At 39.8% G+C, this 15795-nt stretch overlaps 1 protein-coding gene across 5 annotated transcripts in view; it reads left to right on the top strand.

Annotated features, from left to right (window-relative positions):
- The window catches only part of vps13b (vacuolar protein sorting 13 homolog B), a 327627-nt gene that overhangs the window by 89782 nt on the left and 222050 nt on the right, over positions 1-15795 (top strand). For all 5 annotated transcript variants that reach the window (XM_086219125.1, XM_086219127.1, XM_086219123.1 and 2 more), the window contains 2 exons: positions 2242-2376; positions 2984-3163. In XM_086219125.1, coding sequence (XP_086075251.1) covers positions 2242-2376; positions 2984-3163 — 315 coding nt within the window. The remainder of the gene's footprint in view (positions 1-2241; positions 2377-2983; positions 3164-15795) is intronic.

Here is a 15795-nt window from a genome sequence, read left to right as displayed (position 1 = left end):
TTGGTTGGTTTTTGCTATGAAGTTATTCATATTATATGTGATATATGTACCATATAAACCAGGCAATCCTTCTCTGTTTGACCTGCAGGTATATTGAGCGGTAAGCAGGGAGACAGAGGGAGGGTTATTAACGTTCCCATCTTCCATGTGGTGATACAGAGGGCCTCTCATACTGCAGGTGCAGAGGTCGCTGGGTAATTTGTCTGCAAGAGGGAGAGGAGGGAAGTCAGTGGTTAAGGATTTTAGCAATTGCCAGTAATTCACTTGGTTAAATGCGCTGTAAATGTGTCTACCTGAATTGTTCCCTTATTGACTTTGCCTGCTCTTTTGCATTTTGACCTTTCTTGTAATAGTAGCTCATTGGGTTAAACTCCATCCAACAATCATACAAAACAATCATACTACATGTGAAAGCAGGGTACATAATGCACATTTAAGATATACAAAAACACATTTGCTCAACTTTCAACACTGGACATTTAAACACCAATTTTGATGAGGACTGAATGCACTGTGGAATAGTGTTGAATTTAACTGTGTAAGTGTTATTTTCGCAAGACCAAATTTACTGGATTTCCCTGTATCCAGATTTTTCACTAATTTGAAGAATGGAGTGGAGTGGAGAGGTATCAAGGGAGAGCAGTGTGAGAGACTAGCTAGAACAGGTGGAAGAATAATGATGGACGATAAGAAGTGGAAGAAAAAAAGGCAAAGATATAGCCTGGTGTCATTTTTTGACGATTTAACGCCTTTGTCAAATAATGACCTGAGGAGCTTTCATAGCCTCTCTGGTAGGTTGTTCAGCTCATCTGTGCCGATTTAAACAACCTTCTCACTTACCAGTAGGCTGTAAGTCCTGAGTAACAAGGAAACAGTTTTACATGTTTGTACTTTTCTGACTTGTCCATCATCTGGTTTCTCTTTTGCCAGAATATGACAGAAGAGCCCCCTCTGAACTACAAATTTAGTCCAAGATTTGCTGTTTTTGTTGAAATAGTGTTAACACTGTAGGTGAGAAATTACTATAAGAAGTAAACCTTATCAGAACAGGTGATGTAAGAATTCAGTGTGATTCTGTCAGACAGCTCCAGCTTTCTGGAAGAATGTGCATGTGATGAATGAATCCTCCTCTCTTCTCTCAACAGGCGGTTTGGCACATAACTCCCTAAACTCCATAATATCTTCTTGCCATTTCTCCCTCCTCCTGTTAGAAATTGCCTCTCACCATAGAAATAACATTGACATATCATAATGGCCAGTATGTAATCCCCCCCTCTCCTTACCACAGAGCAAATCGTTTCATTTTGGAAAGATGGCAGACAGAAGGTTCTTCCACACTAGGCTGCTATTAGGAGAAATAATCATAGAGTGAAGAGCACTTGAGGCTCCTGTGATGTAATACTAGTGTTCAGTGAGTTGTAGTTGACACTAAGCTGGATACAGGAGTGACTTTATTGGATATTGTTTTGGAAAGATATATCCTTTATATTGGCCTATTATTCATACTCATAGTCCAAGTTATTTAACTGAGAAGTCATTCAAATCTGTAGATTTACAGAGATCTTGTTTCTGGGACAGAAGAATTACTTAACAATTTAAGGTTTTTATCACGCTTGATTTTTTCAGGATGCTTTTTACACAACTAGTATTCCAAAGCTCATCCCTTGAACATGAATATCTTCAGACCAATCTTCCTAATCCAGAGAAAAGTACATATGATGATATAAAAATTCCATCCACTTTAGCAGTCTTCAAACCCTGTAAGCGTGTAGTAATAGATGTAAATAACCCTATATGAGCAGCGAAGCAAATTAGTCTTGTTCTGATGAACCTGTATCTTTGTTCTTAACAGTAAAATGAGAGATCTGTGTTTTAACATTCAGGGAGTGTTCAAATGTATTTCAGGTAGACTTAGCCACTTTTTTAAGCATTTAAATTTTTTTTTTTTTGTAGTTTTCATATTACAAGGATCACAACATTTGTTCAATCTTGGAATCAGAATCCATCACCTGAATACTTGTCAAAGCTTAGATGTTGTGTTCGCCTAACCTCTGCTTTTACAACACCTGCCTCCCCACAAATTTGGGAAAAAAAGGGGTCGAGAACAATTAAAGGCCAATCAAGTGTTTAATGAAGCCACGGCAGCCGTATTTAAACCTTTCAGACTACACTTCATTTTCTCTCTCTCTCTCTCTCGCTCTCCCACTCTCTCTCTCTCTTGCTCTCTTTTGTTTTTATTAGGTGTGAAATCTCCAGGCCCGTCACCGACTCTTGAGGGCTCAGTCCAAAATCTTGAGCTGAAGTTCTGTAGCCGTGCGATGGTGAAATGCGCCTCAGGAACCCTAGGAGCTGTAAAAGTGTGTGCCAGGACCCCAGGTGTGTGCAGCTGTGCCCTGTTAAAACTTTACTGCCTGTGTAGGAGGGAGAGACCGACTAGACTCGTCTTTTACTTTCTTCAACTTATTCTTTTACACATTCCCTTTCGAAGCATTCTCTCCCTCTCTTCAAATCTTGATTTCCTTCCAGCTGTGTGATTAAGTTGCTCTTTTCTCTTGGGGCATTGTCATTTGGCCATTTCTTTGATGACAAGGATGTCATTGGAGCTCAAGTTCAAAGGTCAAACTGCACATATGATGTCAAGAAGACCATAGGATCGACTGCAGCTGTTGATATAGAAATACAAAGTATTTAATAGTATAGTCGTGTTATATAAATATAAGCAGAATGTTCTGAGTTCAAATTCAGCATCTCTTGGGGAATTATAACATTATAAACTACAAGTTGAGCATATATTATGGTGAAACTGGAATAGAACTGTTTTTGTCAGTAATTAATTGCACAATTCCAACATATGTTGCTGTTGGTCAGTTGTACCTTGAGTTTGCTTCTTTGAGATGTTATTTTCTGTGAACTTTCCTTAAAAAAAAACCAAATATGGCAATTTCAGTGACTTAAAATCAACACTTTAACTGATGTCCCTCAGGTTCAGGGGAAGGGGTGAAGGAGAGGCTGGTTCCTCTGATCCAGGGTCCATCTGACACCAGAGAACTTCATATGACTCGATGGCTTAATGAGATCCGCAAGCCTGAATCTCTGCTGGCTCCTGACCTGTTGGCGTTTTCTGTTCAGGTCCCTCAGCAAGGAGACGATTGCAGGAACTCAGGTAAAGAGCTGTTGCACGACAATTTCTCCTCGCTTCTCCACTTATATATTTCTTAAATTATAAATCACATTCCCACTTCCCACATCTATTTTAATATTATAGCATTTTTGTGAATGTGCAATTTTTCCGGTCATGTTTGCGTTGTTTGGTTAGGCTTGGTAGTCAGTATTCCATCTCCATTATTGGTAATCTAATATCTTGGTTTGTTCTGATTGTCATATTTTCCTTCCTCTCAAAATGTCTCGCTTTGCCCCTCTGAGTTATTTCTTCAGTGAACCTGAAAAGTTTTTTCCTGCTTCAGTACTTTTAAGATGGTGTTGGCAGCATGGTATCTCTTCCCATAAGATCTTTGAACAGTAGTTTATCTCTAACACTGCTGGGTTGAATTTGTTAGCCAGAGAAAACTACTATTTTTGTTGAAGGCTCCACTGATGTCAGGCATGCATTGAGCCAAATAATATATTTTTGTTTTTTGTGCCAGTGTGTGTGAGTGTACGCTTGTGTGCAACAGGGGAACTGTTGTGTATACAGTGTGGACTCTTATTCATTATTTCCTGTAATGCAATCTGTGGTCCAAAGCATTTTACAGTAGTGTTTGATTTACTAAGTTGGATATTTCCAGCTTCATGTGTTTATGTATTAACAGAGGAGTGTTCACATCATTTCAATTTGGTTACAAGTTTTCTATCAAACTGAAACTGTTCCTGAAACTCTGTACTCTGTGAATGAGACCATGAAATAAGTATGTCATCATTAAAATCTCCTCCCCTCCTGACACTTCAACCATTTTTTTCCTAGCTCTGCTCAGAGAAAAAAAAACAAAAACATTGTAGTTAAATGTGAATGACTCGTATGTCATGGATCTCAGTGGGCTCTGGTCCCTTGAAGGACAGACACTCTGGGCTGCTCCACAAACAAATGCAGACAAACTCAAGAGAAACTTGGTGTGACAGTGTAAAATAATACACCTGCAGTTTGTCTTCTGAGTTTCCTTCAGAGTCAGAGCTGTACATAACTTTTAATGTTGGGCGGCTGAGATTCCACCTGTGGCCTTGACTTTCTGAAACCCGCGAACCGGATCCTGAATCAGACATCTTGCCCTTAAATATGTCAGTATGGAGATGGAGCGAGAGCTGGTCTCAGGTGGTTTAGGAGTGTGGGAAGGAGATGCAATTGTAGCTTAATCTGTGGTTAAGTAAGAAGATAAGAAAGGTTTAGTGATGGCAGGTTTGAGAGGTCATTCCTGACTAGAAATTCTATGCTGTTTCAATGTCACCAGGCAATCACTGTTCTATTGCTAGTACTGTAAACATGGCGCCAAGACACTGCCTAAAGTCTGAATGTAAAGCAATTAAAAAGCTTACATTTCATAGGCAACTCAAAGTTGGTTACAGTAAATGTGAGGGCAGTCACTGAATATATTTCCCTGAATGTTGCAATAACAGAAGAGTAGATTGTAAAAGCAATGTTGTATTTCCCACAAATTGTTGCTCCAGCATTTATTGCCTCACAGTATTTAAAGCTCTTTTTATGAACTTATATTTAGTGCATAGCATCAGGCTTTACTGTGATTTAGTGAGCATATTATTTCAGCAAAGATGTGACTCATAAAAACAGTGTGTATTTTTGAATATTGAAACTGATCTGAACAAAAACCAGAAGACCAACAGGAAGTGAAGGGGGGGGGGGGGGATGATTCCCACAAGCAGAAGAGATAGTCTACAGCAAATCTGAAACACTTCTCTCAACTGCTATTCTTTTTTTCCCTTTCATAATATTATCTTATTTTCTTGGTTGCTTTCATGTTTACGTCTCGCTCTGTTGGTGTATTCTTTTGAATGCAAATTTCATTTAAATATTTAGCTTCTTTTCATGTTAATATCAACACAAAGCTCTGCAGAACAGCTGCAAATCACACATGCACCAACACACACACGCATGCACACTAAAATACACATACGGACACACAGCGTGTTTCCGCCTGAAATCTTGCTTTGATCTGCAATATACCTGTCAATACTGTCAAAGCTTAGATGGCAGTGTTGTTTGACAGTAACAGTTTCACCAGACTTTTACATTTTTCTCTCTGTGTATGTGATTCGGGTGAAATATGCTTGTGTGTGTGTGTGTGTGCGTGCGTGCGTGCGTGCGTGCGTGCGTGTGTGTGTGTGTGTGTGTGTGTGTGTGTGTGTGTGTGTGTGTGTGTGTGTGTGTGTGTGTGTGTGTGTGCGCGTGCGCGCATGCATGCCAGCGTCTGTGTTTTGTATGGGGTCAGACTTGCATCAAAGTCTTTGACCAGTCCACATGTCCATGCTGTCAGCCAGAGGGTGGCTGGGAGCCTGTTAGTGCAGTGTTAATAGAATGATGAATGCAACGCTTCATTCTGTCGGAGTAGAAAGGTGGAACAGCACAGCTCTAAATGAGCTGCACCCTTTGCTCCCATTGGACCAACTCAAGACGCTCAACGTTATAACATTTCAGAATTACTGAAACACTTTGCCATGGGATCAAACAAATTTTATTTATCCCATTTGGCTCTGTTGATCCCATTTAACAAATTATTTAAGTGTGATCATTATATATCAAGTGGAGGAATAGGCTGGAGGACTACGAGAAAAATATGTCATGAGTCATAATCAACTTAACAGTACGTCTTATTTTACATTTGATTTGGAGCTTCTGACATGCTTTATGGTCTGTCTGCCCAATTCTGCGACCATAATATGTATTGAAGGAAGAAGGCGTTTTGTCAGGAACTAGAAATGACCAGCACTTTAATTATGAATTTTATAAATCATTCCAAATGCCATTTTGTCTAAATCTTACATGTTTCTATTTTGTTTTTCTATTTTTTGTAAGGCCCATGTGTCTGAGGGTACTTCTGATGAAGCATATTTGGTCACACATTCTATGAAAACTAATTGCAAGTCTACATTGGTGATGTCCACATATCTTTTTATGACCAGTTTAAAACCTTAATTCAAACAAATCACTTTCAGGAACGTTAATTTTCACTGTGCTGAAGAAAAAATAGGAGAATAATAAACAACTGAGCAGCATTTTAATAGCAAAATTTGACTCATTTGAATCTTTACAATATCTTTTTCGCTTGTTTGTTGCATTTACAATGACGTGAGTTGCTTTCAAATATGGCAAGTGACATCTGTTTTCTGTCTAATTGTTTACCAGTGAATTAAAAAGAAATTCCAGTTCACTTGAAGATCAGTTGGGGTTGGGTGGCTTGGGCTGGTGTTTGGTGGGAGTTCCTTCACTCTTGTAGAAACTCCCACATATTCAGGCTAATGTGTTTTCAGTTAAAGACTAGAGGACGGAACATTCTAATAAATTAAAAACAATTAAAGGCATGGGTTTTAATGCAGAAGAACTAAGCAGCACCGCTTTGAAATGTCCTCTTTGATAGAGCCAAAGGCCTGCACCAACTATCAGATACTTTTCCTGCTAGTTGTGCAATTGTTCCAGCAATGAGAATTTTTGGGAAGCTAATTATTTTTCATTTCATTCATGATTCATGCATATGCTCTAATCAGATTCACTGAATAGTGAGAAACAGTGACATTAATTGAAAACATGAAACAACAAAGAAGAAAATTAGAAAGGCAACCACAGAGGGGGTTTAAAACAAGGCACCAAGTACATGAAGTTGTTGCAACAAGCAATACATAGGCAGGCTGGATCACAAGGGCACAAGTTAGTGTTTCATATGTGACTACTGGATGACCAGGGACATACCAGGCACATTTTCGGTTGGTGTATTCTTTGTCATGAAGATCACCAGGACTAGAACCCCTTGTTCATATAATTCACAGTGACCTTTAGTGGTCTGAGTTTGGTCATTTTGATCCACGGACAGTGGCTGGCTGGCTGTTTTGGCTTGATCTTGGTCCTGTCACTGCTGATTGATGGGAAAGACTAAGGGGGCTGTGGACTGGGCCAATGTGAGGGAGTAGAAGGCCAGAGGGCGTGTGAGGAGCTGGGGTTTATGCTGAACTTCAGGGCGAGCAGCAGTCTGCAGGTGTTTCCCCCCACCCTCAACCACAATGACTTACAATTGAGGAGGAGGGCTGGTTGGGTCGGGTGGGCTTTATGATCATAAGACCAAAAAAAGACAGAGTGAGTGAGGGATAGCATGTGTTCTCCCTAGGCACGCCAGCAGCTGCAAGACAATGATTTATGCTTTTCTCAGAACTCTGGGATCTCAAAATGTTACATTTAATCAAGCACTCTGAGAGTAGAGCAAATGTTAAAGATGTTCCCTATAAAGCCCTCCAGTTTTGATCTCTTTACCAAACCATGGGAGCTGTGGGAATAGGGGGAACAAAGTGATCTTTAATCTTAATTTAAACATATTGGAAGGAATTATCAAAGTTCCATGGAATTAATCCTTGGAGAGAGCCCTAGGCACTGTAATACTAAACATATTTAGTTCCTAAATAGATATTAAAGCTGTTTTCTCCTCAATTACTGTTTTATATTAGCCAGATGGAAGAAAGACTTGGTTGTGAATGCAGAATTTGACCCACGGTTACCGTTATTATTGAAAAATTAAAAAAATATTTTACCATACTATTTAGTGCCAATACATTCACATTTTTTTAGATGCAGGTATACTGCAGATCAAAGAAAGATTTGGGGCAGAAATACAGTGTTTGATTGTGTGTGTATGTGTCAGAGACAGGTGAGATCTTACAGTACGCCGAGTATGGCAAGTCAAAGACTAATGAGGGCAGGTGGGAATGAAGCACCATCTGACTTTGATCTGACTATTACACACACACACACACACATGCACACATGCATGCATGCACACACATACATACACACAGGTTTGGTAGTGCATGCATACATTCAAACACTTGCCACACATGCTTTCTTTTCTGAAACTGTAGCCTTTGAATGGGGTGCACCCTAGATGAGGTGTGAATTTAGGGATTTCCCTTGGTAGTCTCCTCCATTACAATCTTTCAAAGGCCTGCTGTACTTTCATATGTTCATCTATCTTCCTCTTTTTCACTCCTGTGCATGTGTTCTCTCGCTACATTGAGTGTTAAATCAACAGTCTGGCTTTGTCTCAGGCAGCAGCATGATTGGTTTAAGCTGCTGGCTTGAGATTTCTCTGGCAGATAGACCCACAGTAGACAAAAAGGTACTAAAATATGGTACGTCCATATGAGACCTTAAGAAGCAATTTATTTAGCTAATCTTGGACGAGATGTGACCAGCTGTGTTCGTAGCTTCTGGGACCTCACCAACATCTAAATTAATGTGATTTTTGAACACTGGATAGACCAACTTGAAGGACATAATGAAAGTATGCAGAAGTATTCCCTGCAAGTCCTGCTCATAAATGTTATGAGTTTTGCAATCTGTAGAATAAGAATAAAAGAAAAGGGGACCACTCAATTTTAGATCTTATTAAGTACATGAACACAGATCCAAATATGTTGTTGTATTGGCTTAAATATCCTCCTGATTGATTTGTTTAATCTTCAAGACAGCCGCTCTCATCATGTCCATCAGTCAGTTTGTGGGAAGCAGAGCAGGTAATGTGGAGATTAGACCCGAGGGAACCCACTCAGAGCTGGCTATAGAGGTCAATCACAGCCCATTACTGGAGCTGTTCATCTGTGAAGTGTTGGGCTACTTAGGCCACTCTCACAGTGCTTAAAGCCTGGCTGGAGCGTGAGGCTGAAGGGCAGGGGGTAGAGATTGGAGACAATGTACAAGGGGATAAGAGCTGATACTGAGGCTAGAGCAGGGGTTGGGTTGGAGTGTGTCTGGGGCTGGATCTGCTGCTCAGGCTAACCCCACTCTTACATGATATCACTGCTCCCATGTGGCTTGTTGGCACTGGTCATTTCAAACCCTTCCCAAAAATTATTCACTTTAATTCGCTTGCAGACTCAACATGGACAGAGTTTGCGGCCATGCTGAAAAAAGGCAATTGATGAGACTCCTTAGTTAGTTGTTGCAGTAGAGTACAACAAAGAATTTCACAGAAAATGGGATATGATATCTAAATATATTTTTATTTCATTAAGACGTCTGTAATGATAATACATTCATAATACTAAAGATAAATCATATCTTTTTAGTCATTTTGCACGTTAAAATTTGACGTCAGCACAGCCCTTAATTGTTGTAAGAGAACACAACAAGAAAAGGTAACAGGTTTCTGGTGGTTTGGTGTACACTGAGAAATTTACCATTAGATGGATCACATACAAACACAGACAGACACACTCACACACACACACACACACACATGCACACGCACGCGTGCACACAAAACATGCAATATTGTCTAGTCAGAAATGGAGACCATATCACAAAACTTAAAAGATGTGATGGCTTGAGTAGTACTCACTGAAGGACAAGGCTTAAGCTGCTGATCCCAGAACCAAGATCAGCTTAGGGGAACGTAGTGGTCCGAGTTCTCTGGAGTTAACTGCCAGTGTGTGGCAGCACAGTGGTGTGTAAATGAGACTGAGAGAGATGAAGATTTGGCCTTGAAGATTGTCGAGAGAGGTCATTCGGGGTCATTGCCCTTCTCTTTTAAAAGGTGTCTTCTAAAAAGGGAGAGGTCAAAGGGAAAGAGAGAGGTAATTATCCTTTTTCACCGTGTGAAAGTGGAGATGATGTTAGTTCATCAGTTTCTCTCATCATTTCACTTAGATTTGGTTTGAATTGATGCATGATATATTTTAAAACCTGGAAAATGTTATTGCCATTTGAACAAACACCAAACTGGTTCAGAAAAGTCAGGCCTGTGAGGATGGAAGACCACTTTTGTCTTTTGAAACCAAAAAGTAGTGCTTTGATATTTGGCAAAAAAACAGTAACATCTTATTTAATGTTTCCCTGCATTTCCTTTTTCCTCTCTGTAGGGGGTGGGGGGAGATTTTTGCCCTTGGCTACTCAGCAGCTGGAAAGTGGTTGTCAGCTACTGGGAGTAATGTAATTCTCATCCACCCCCATTCATTTCCCACAAAGGTGTAATTTATTTTAAACGTGTGTCAGTGAGACACTGAAAATCCTGACACGAGTCCACTAAAGAGCCTCCCTACACCCAACATTTATAAACTATTCCATCCCTTAAATGTTTGTATGATTGCAAAATTTTTAAATGTATTTATTATCCGGCAAGAAAAAGCATGCATACTCTATAGTTTCCCAGGCTAGTATAGTTTGTGTGGAAAAAAAAGTGTGTTTGTGCGTGCGTGCGCATTTTGTGGGCATGTTGTGGACTGTTTGTGAATGTGGACAGTGGTAATCCCTTGTTCACTGTGTTGCATACAAGCTGTTTACACTTTATCCAGCACTGGGTTAAATAACAAGGGTGGAGGAGGTCAATTTAGTTAACCTTTTCTAATTGAATGTTGTCACTGGATCAAAGGTCGCCACATTCCACACTGTCAGATCAAACATCACACAACACAATCAAAACAATTTGCCTTCCCAGATCATCTAATCAGGGGCTTGGGGTTTTATTTTCACACATTAGCAGCAATAATGATCATACTGACTGCCTGAGGGCCGGATGATCATCTGTACTTTGATTTGGTAATCAAGCAAGAGCTCAGCTATAACACTTAACTTGTTTTTCCACATTCTTTTTTTTTTTTTTTTTACATATTGGGATGTATTCTAAATGTGACATAACATGCATTTACATGAATGAAATTAATTATGTAGGCTTTGATTGAGTGAAGATCATTTTATAACAAATCAGTGAGAAAACTTTAGACTCCTCATCATTAATGATGTTGTTAGTTTATTTTTCCTTTAATGCGTCATGATACACGGGACAAGTGGGATGCAAGCGTCTGATGTGTCTGATGCAAGAGGCTGTGGTTTATCAGCTGCCCTGTAAAAGAGAATTTCCCTTTATAACTCTTTCCCATCCTTGCTGACAGAGGCAAACATTAATGTGTGGTGGCTCATCAGCATCTGTGACTGACTTTTAGCCATTTCCTGTCTTTCATCTCTCATTTTTGCTGTTCCAGCGATACGTTAGGTCAGCCCCCGGCTCCGAAACATTATTAGAAGTTGGTTACTGATTCATACTAATTTGTCCCGCCAGTATTAAAGTCTCATACAGGCTAACTAGAGTTGAGACAGATGCCGAATAGGCCTAGCAAAGCAGTGTTGAAGTGAACCCACTGGAGTTCTGTTCCAGTAGCCAAACCAATATGTGCCGTGCTGCTTGAGTGGCCATCAGAAAACACACTGTAGGCGTGGGAAGGGGATGAGAGCCCATTAGCTTCTTCACAGCTCAACTGCCGCAGCATGCCTCCTCCCTCGTACCATGCCTTCCCTTGTCTCTTCTCCCAGTCCTCCCACACTCTTCCACCTCACCTTCTCTCTTGTTCTGCCCTCTACATACACTTTCCCAGGCTACACTGTTGCCCAAACCACACAGTACTACTGCAGCCCCAGCTCTTTAAATGTCAAAGGTGAAGTGCAGTCAAATAAAGCAGCTATGGTGAGGACGAAAAGGTGAAAAAAGATTAAAATTCGTGTAAATGGTGAAAAAAAAGTGTTTATTTTGAGACTAACTCTATGTTAAGATGTAATTAATTAAGATGATGGTGCTTTGTTAGACTTGGCCAGGATAATGGTGGCAGTTAAAGAGGTTTGTCTCTGTTGAAAATATGCATGGCAAAGTCATAACAGAAACAGCCAGTAGGACCAGATCCAAGAGGGGGTCGAGTAAACTTCTCCTATAACTGGCTTATTCTTACACACACTGATTTATACGCATCAGGCTCTAAATTTTGTCAATTACAAGGTCTTTGGCCTTTTTTCAGAGTTGGCTAATGTTCAGAAGCACTGCTGGAGCTAACAAAGAGCACAGTTAAAGGATCAAACATTTCTTAGAGGTTATGCAAAGCTTTGATTGCTGCATCCCAGCGACCCTCTGCTGTTCAAAGTGCACTGTATTTCTTTCTATCATCCAAAGCCACTGTGATTTATCCCAGTGACGGAGAGGCTAAAAATGGCTTTGTACAGTCGTCACTCCACTGTCACATATTTATCCCCTAAAAAAGGCAGCAGTCGGTCTGCCTAAGAAGAATTCTGTAGTACTTCTTCTTTTAGAAACTCTCTACACACTCTCTAATATCTCATTGGAAATTGTGTGGAAACACAATTTTATATATATATATATATATATATATATATATATATATATATATATATATATATATATATATATATATATATAATGTGTGTGTGTGTGTGTGTGTGAGTATGTGTATGTATATAGAATATTTAGAAAAATAGGTATTGTTTTGGATCTTAAAATACTGATGTTGCTTTTCTAATTTTTACTCAGTTACTGTCAACTCAAGCAAAAAGTAACCTTCACTTCATCTGTTTTCACTGTCTCCATCAGTCTCAATTCTCACCTGTCATGTTTGTGTGTGTGTGTGTGTGTGTGTGTATGTGTGTATGTGTGTGTGTGTGTGTGTGTGTGTGCGTGCATGCGCGCATGTGCATGCTCCTTTGTGCCCTGCATTTACCACTTAGCATAATAATTATGAGGATAAGGATTCTAATTGTTTGGCTGTCCAGTTAACATGAAAAGCTGGATTAGGTTGCACTCTATGAATGCACTCAAAAATTGAAATAATTTTATTTGGCTTTCTCATCTGCAGTGAAAAGAAACGATGTTTTACTTTTTATGAAATTAGAGGCAAGGGTGATGAAGTTTTGGCGAAAGCCAAGCCAAACTTTCAGAGGTTCATAATGCTCCTGTTATTATAATGCTGTACACTTCTAAGGGTATAATCAAATGGTTTCAGAATTTTCAAACAAATTTGGAACAGCCTTCTATTCTCACATAGGCACAAACTCAAAGTTTGAGGCTCATATTGTCAAATATACATGCTGCCTACTTAAATCCTTTGACAAAAGTTACATATTAACTAGATGCTGACCAATAGTTGATTTTCAGAGGTGAATAAATGAACAGTAATTTGGAGCAGGAAAAAAAGTTTTCAACATCTTTTTTAATCAACATGGATTTTTTCAAGGGGCACTTGAATTGAAGATAAGTTTCACGACATTAGAAAAATATGCATGGTTATTTGACTTTCTTCATAAGTAAGACTTTTATTTAGGAAAAACCACAAACTTGATATATAACCTAGCACACAACCCCAATCGTATCAAAAATGCTACCCTATTTTTATTGAAAAGTATGTAACCTGGAGTGACACCCATGAAACTATTTACCCATGAGAGATGATCTTGACTTGAGTGTGACTGCATGGATGACATCATTGTTGGGCAATCATGTTCTTAAAGTTCAATGGTTCATATTCAGTACTTACATTGTTTATTCCAAACCAATAGCAGTGAGTGGGAATGAATGTTCAGTGTCCTGGTCTATGTCAACATGCTCACTCTGTTGTCTACTGCTGACCCAGGGCGGCAGGGATTGGGATACTCCTCCAACAAACAACGTGATTTTGGGGGGGGGGGGGGGGGGGGGGGGGGGGACAAGTGAAAAGCATAATTGACCTTATTCCCTTTTTTTATATATATATATATATATATATATATCTGCTTTTATCTTTTTTGGGGGGAAATCTTAGCAACAGTTGTATGTGTATTTGCTCTGTAACCCCCCATGCCCATCCCACAAACCCACCCACCCACCCAAAATTATTCTCTTTACTTAGCTTTCCACCCTCTGTTATGCTCTTCTCCCTCAAACCTCTGTTTCTGACCAAAGTCTCTTCTCACCCCACTTAACCTTCATTCACTCCCCCTGCCAGGTTGGGCAGGAATGTTAATAGATGCTGTCAATGAAAAAACGGATTTAGAAGGCGATTGGGACCTCCTTCCAAGGCAAGCTGCTGTGACAGAGGTTCTGGCCTACAAAGAGTTATGGTCTCATAGGTGAGGAAAACATCCAGCTTCCTCGGCCCCTTCAGCCTCTCTTAGAAACCTGAGCCTGGGTGTTTCTGAAGGCCAGATGAGGCCATTTGACTGGTCATCTTCAACTCAGCTAAACTTTTACAGCCAGTTGTCATTCTCAGTGACTCTGAGCATTCCTCATTCTTGTTGGGGTTTCTTTGATTTTTGCCGATCATTTTGTCAGTATCTATATGTCGTGTAAAGAGGACCAAACAAGCATAGTCCTAACTTTGTTTTCATAGCTTATGTGCCGATGGCTATCAATAATACACAAAATAAAACTTGTTTGCCTTTCTCCAACACTGTATCTAACCTGTTTCAAATTCATTAGCTCCTGTTCTTATCAGCATTCTGCGCTTACTGATGACCTTTAGATGACAGAAAAATAAATAAAGCCAGAGAAGACCATTGCCCCAAAAACCTAAGGTTGTTATTTTGTCATGAATAATAAAGGTCTGTGTGACATCTGAATCAGTGTAAGATCAGAGTAAGTGAACTAGGGAAATGGAGATGGAGACAGACAACATACTCATTACAGAAATTAATAAGAAAAACATTTTCAGCAGGAAATATGATCTGGTGTTTTGAAAGCTGTAGCTAATGTGTTTCTGTGCCCACAGTGTGTATTAGCTTAATCAGCTTTCAGACTGCACAAACTGTCTGGACTGGGAGGGAGGTTTAACACTGAGCCTGGAGGCTACATCATTGCTTCTGTGAGACCGATCTCAAAAGCTAAGGCGCAGACTTTGCTCTGGGGCGTCGAACCTCAGAGACCACTGTCAGCTTCATGGTTGACAGCACCATTGGGGCCTTGCTGTGCTGATATGCCTGGGAATAATAACCAACACTTCTGAAATAAGCTTCACTTGCTGAAGAGTTGTTTTGTGTTGTACGAAAGTTGGTCGTTCTTCGCTGTGTTAATGTATTTAAGACACAAATGATCTATGGGTGGAGCTGGAGCTGCTCTGGTGTCAGCTTGCTCCTGATACAGTTACTAGCACTTTCTGTTCTGCTGGGGGAGAAAAAAAAGGTGTAAAACTCTCTGAATTAGTAGTCACACTAGCCAGAAAACTGCATGTTTATGTCAAAGCAGTTGAGTGCACTCTCAGCTTATTCTTTTGTCTGACTGTATGAATTTGTGTTCAGTAAGGTTGTCACCAGCAGCAAGACGCTGCTGTCTGTATGGCTGAAAGACTTTGAGGTGTGCAGACTAATCATGCTTGAAAATGTGTACCTATTAAACATGTCCCCATTTAACACGAGTACTCTTAATAATCAAATCAAATTCAGATTGAAAATAATATACAAGCTTTTTATCCTACAAAATGCACAGCCTCAGGTTTTTTTGTGTGACTGTTTAAAAAAAAACGGACCGTTACTGGGACACATGGCAGAAATTCCCTTGTATTGTGCCTGGGCTGTCTAGCAGCTAACTAAACATCACATTGCTTCATAATGTGGATGTTTTATCTATAAGCGACTAAATGATAAATGTTTAATTGTTGATAGACTTGCAATGAGCTTTTAAACCCTTTGTTTTTTCTTTTTTTTGTATCAATGAAAGATCAAATTTCTGTTGCTCCAATCCTCATTGCAGGGAAGATTTTCATCTGCCCTAAGACTTCGCAATTTATGAAATGAGGGTCGTCTTCTTTTGGATCCATGTTGACACACCATTGGTCATATTT

This window comes from Aulostomus chinensis, chromosome 11, assembly GCF_037954235.1.
Source record: "Aulostomus chinensis isolate RoL2024-O1b breed Wild chromosome 11, RoL_Achi_v1.0, whole genome shotgun sequence".
Classification (NCBI taxonomy): domain Eukaryota; kingdom Metazoa; phylum Chordata; class Actinopteri; order Syngnathiformes; family Aulostomidae; genus Aulostomus; species Aulostomus chinensis.
This window is presented reverse-complemented; position numbering and strand designations above follow the sequence as displayed.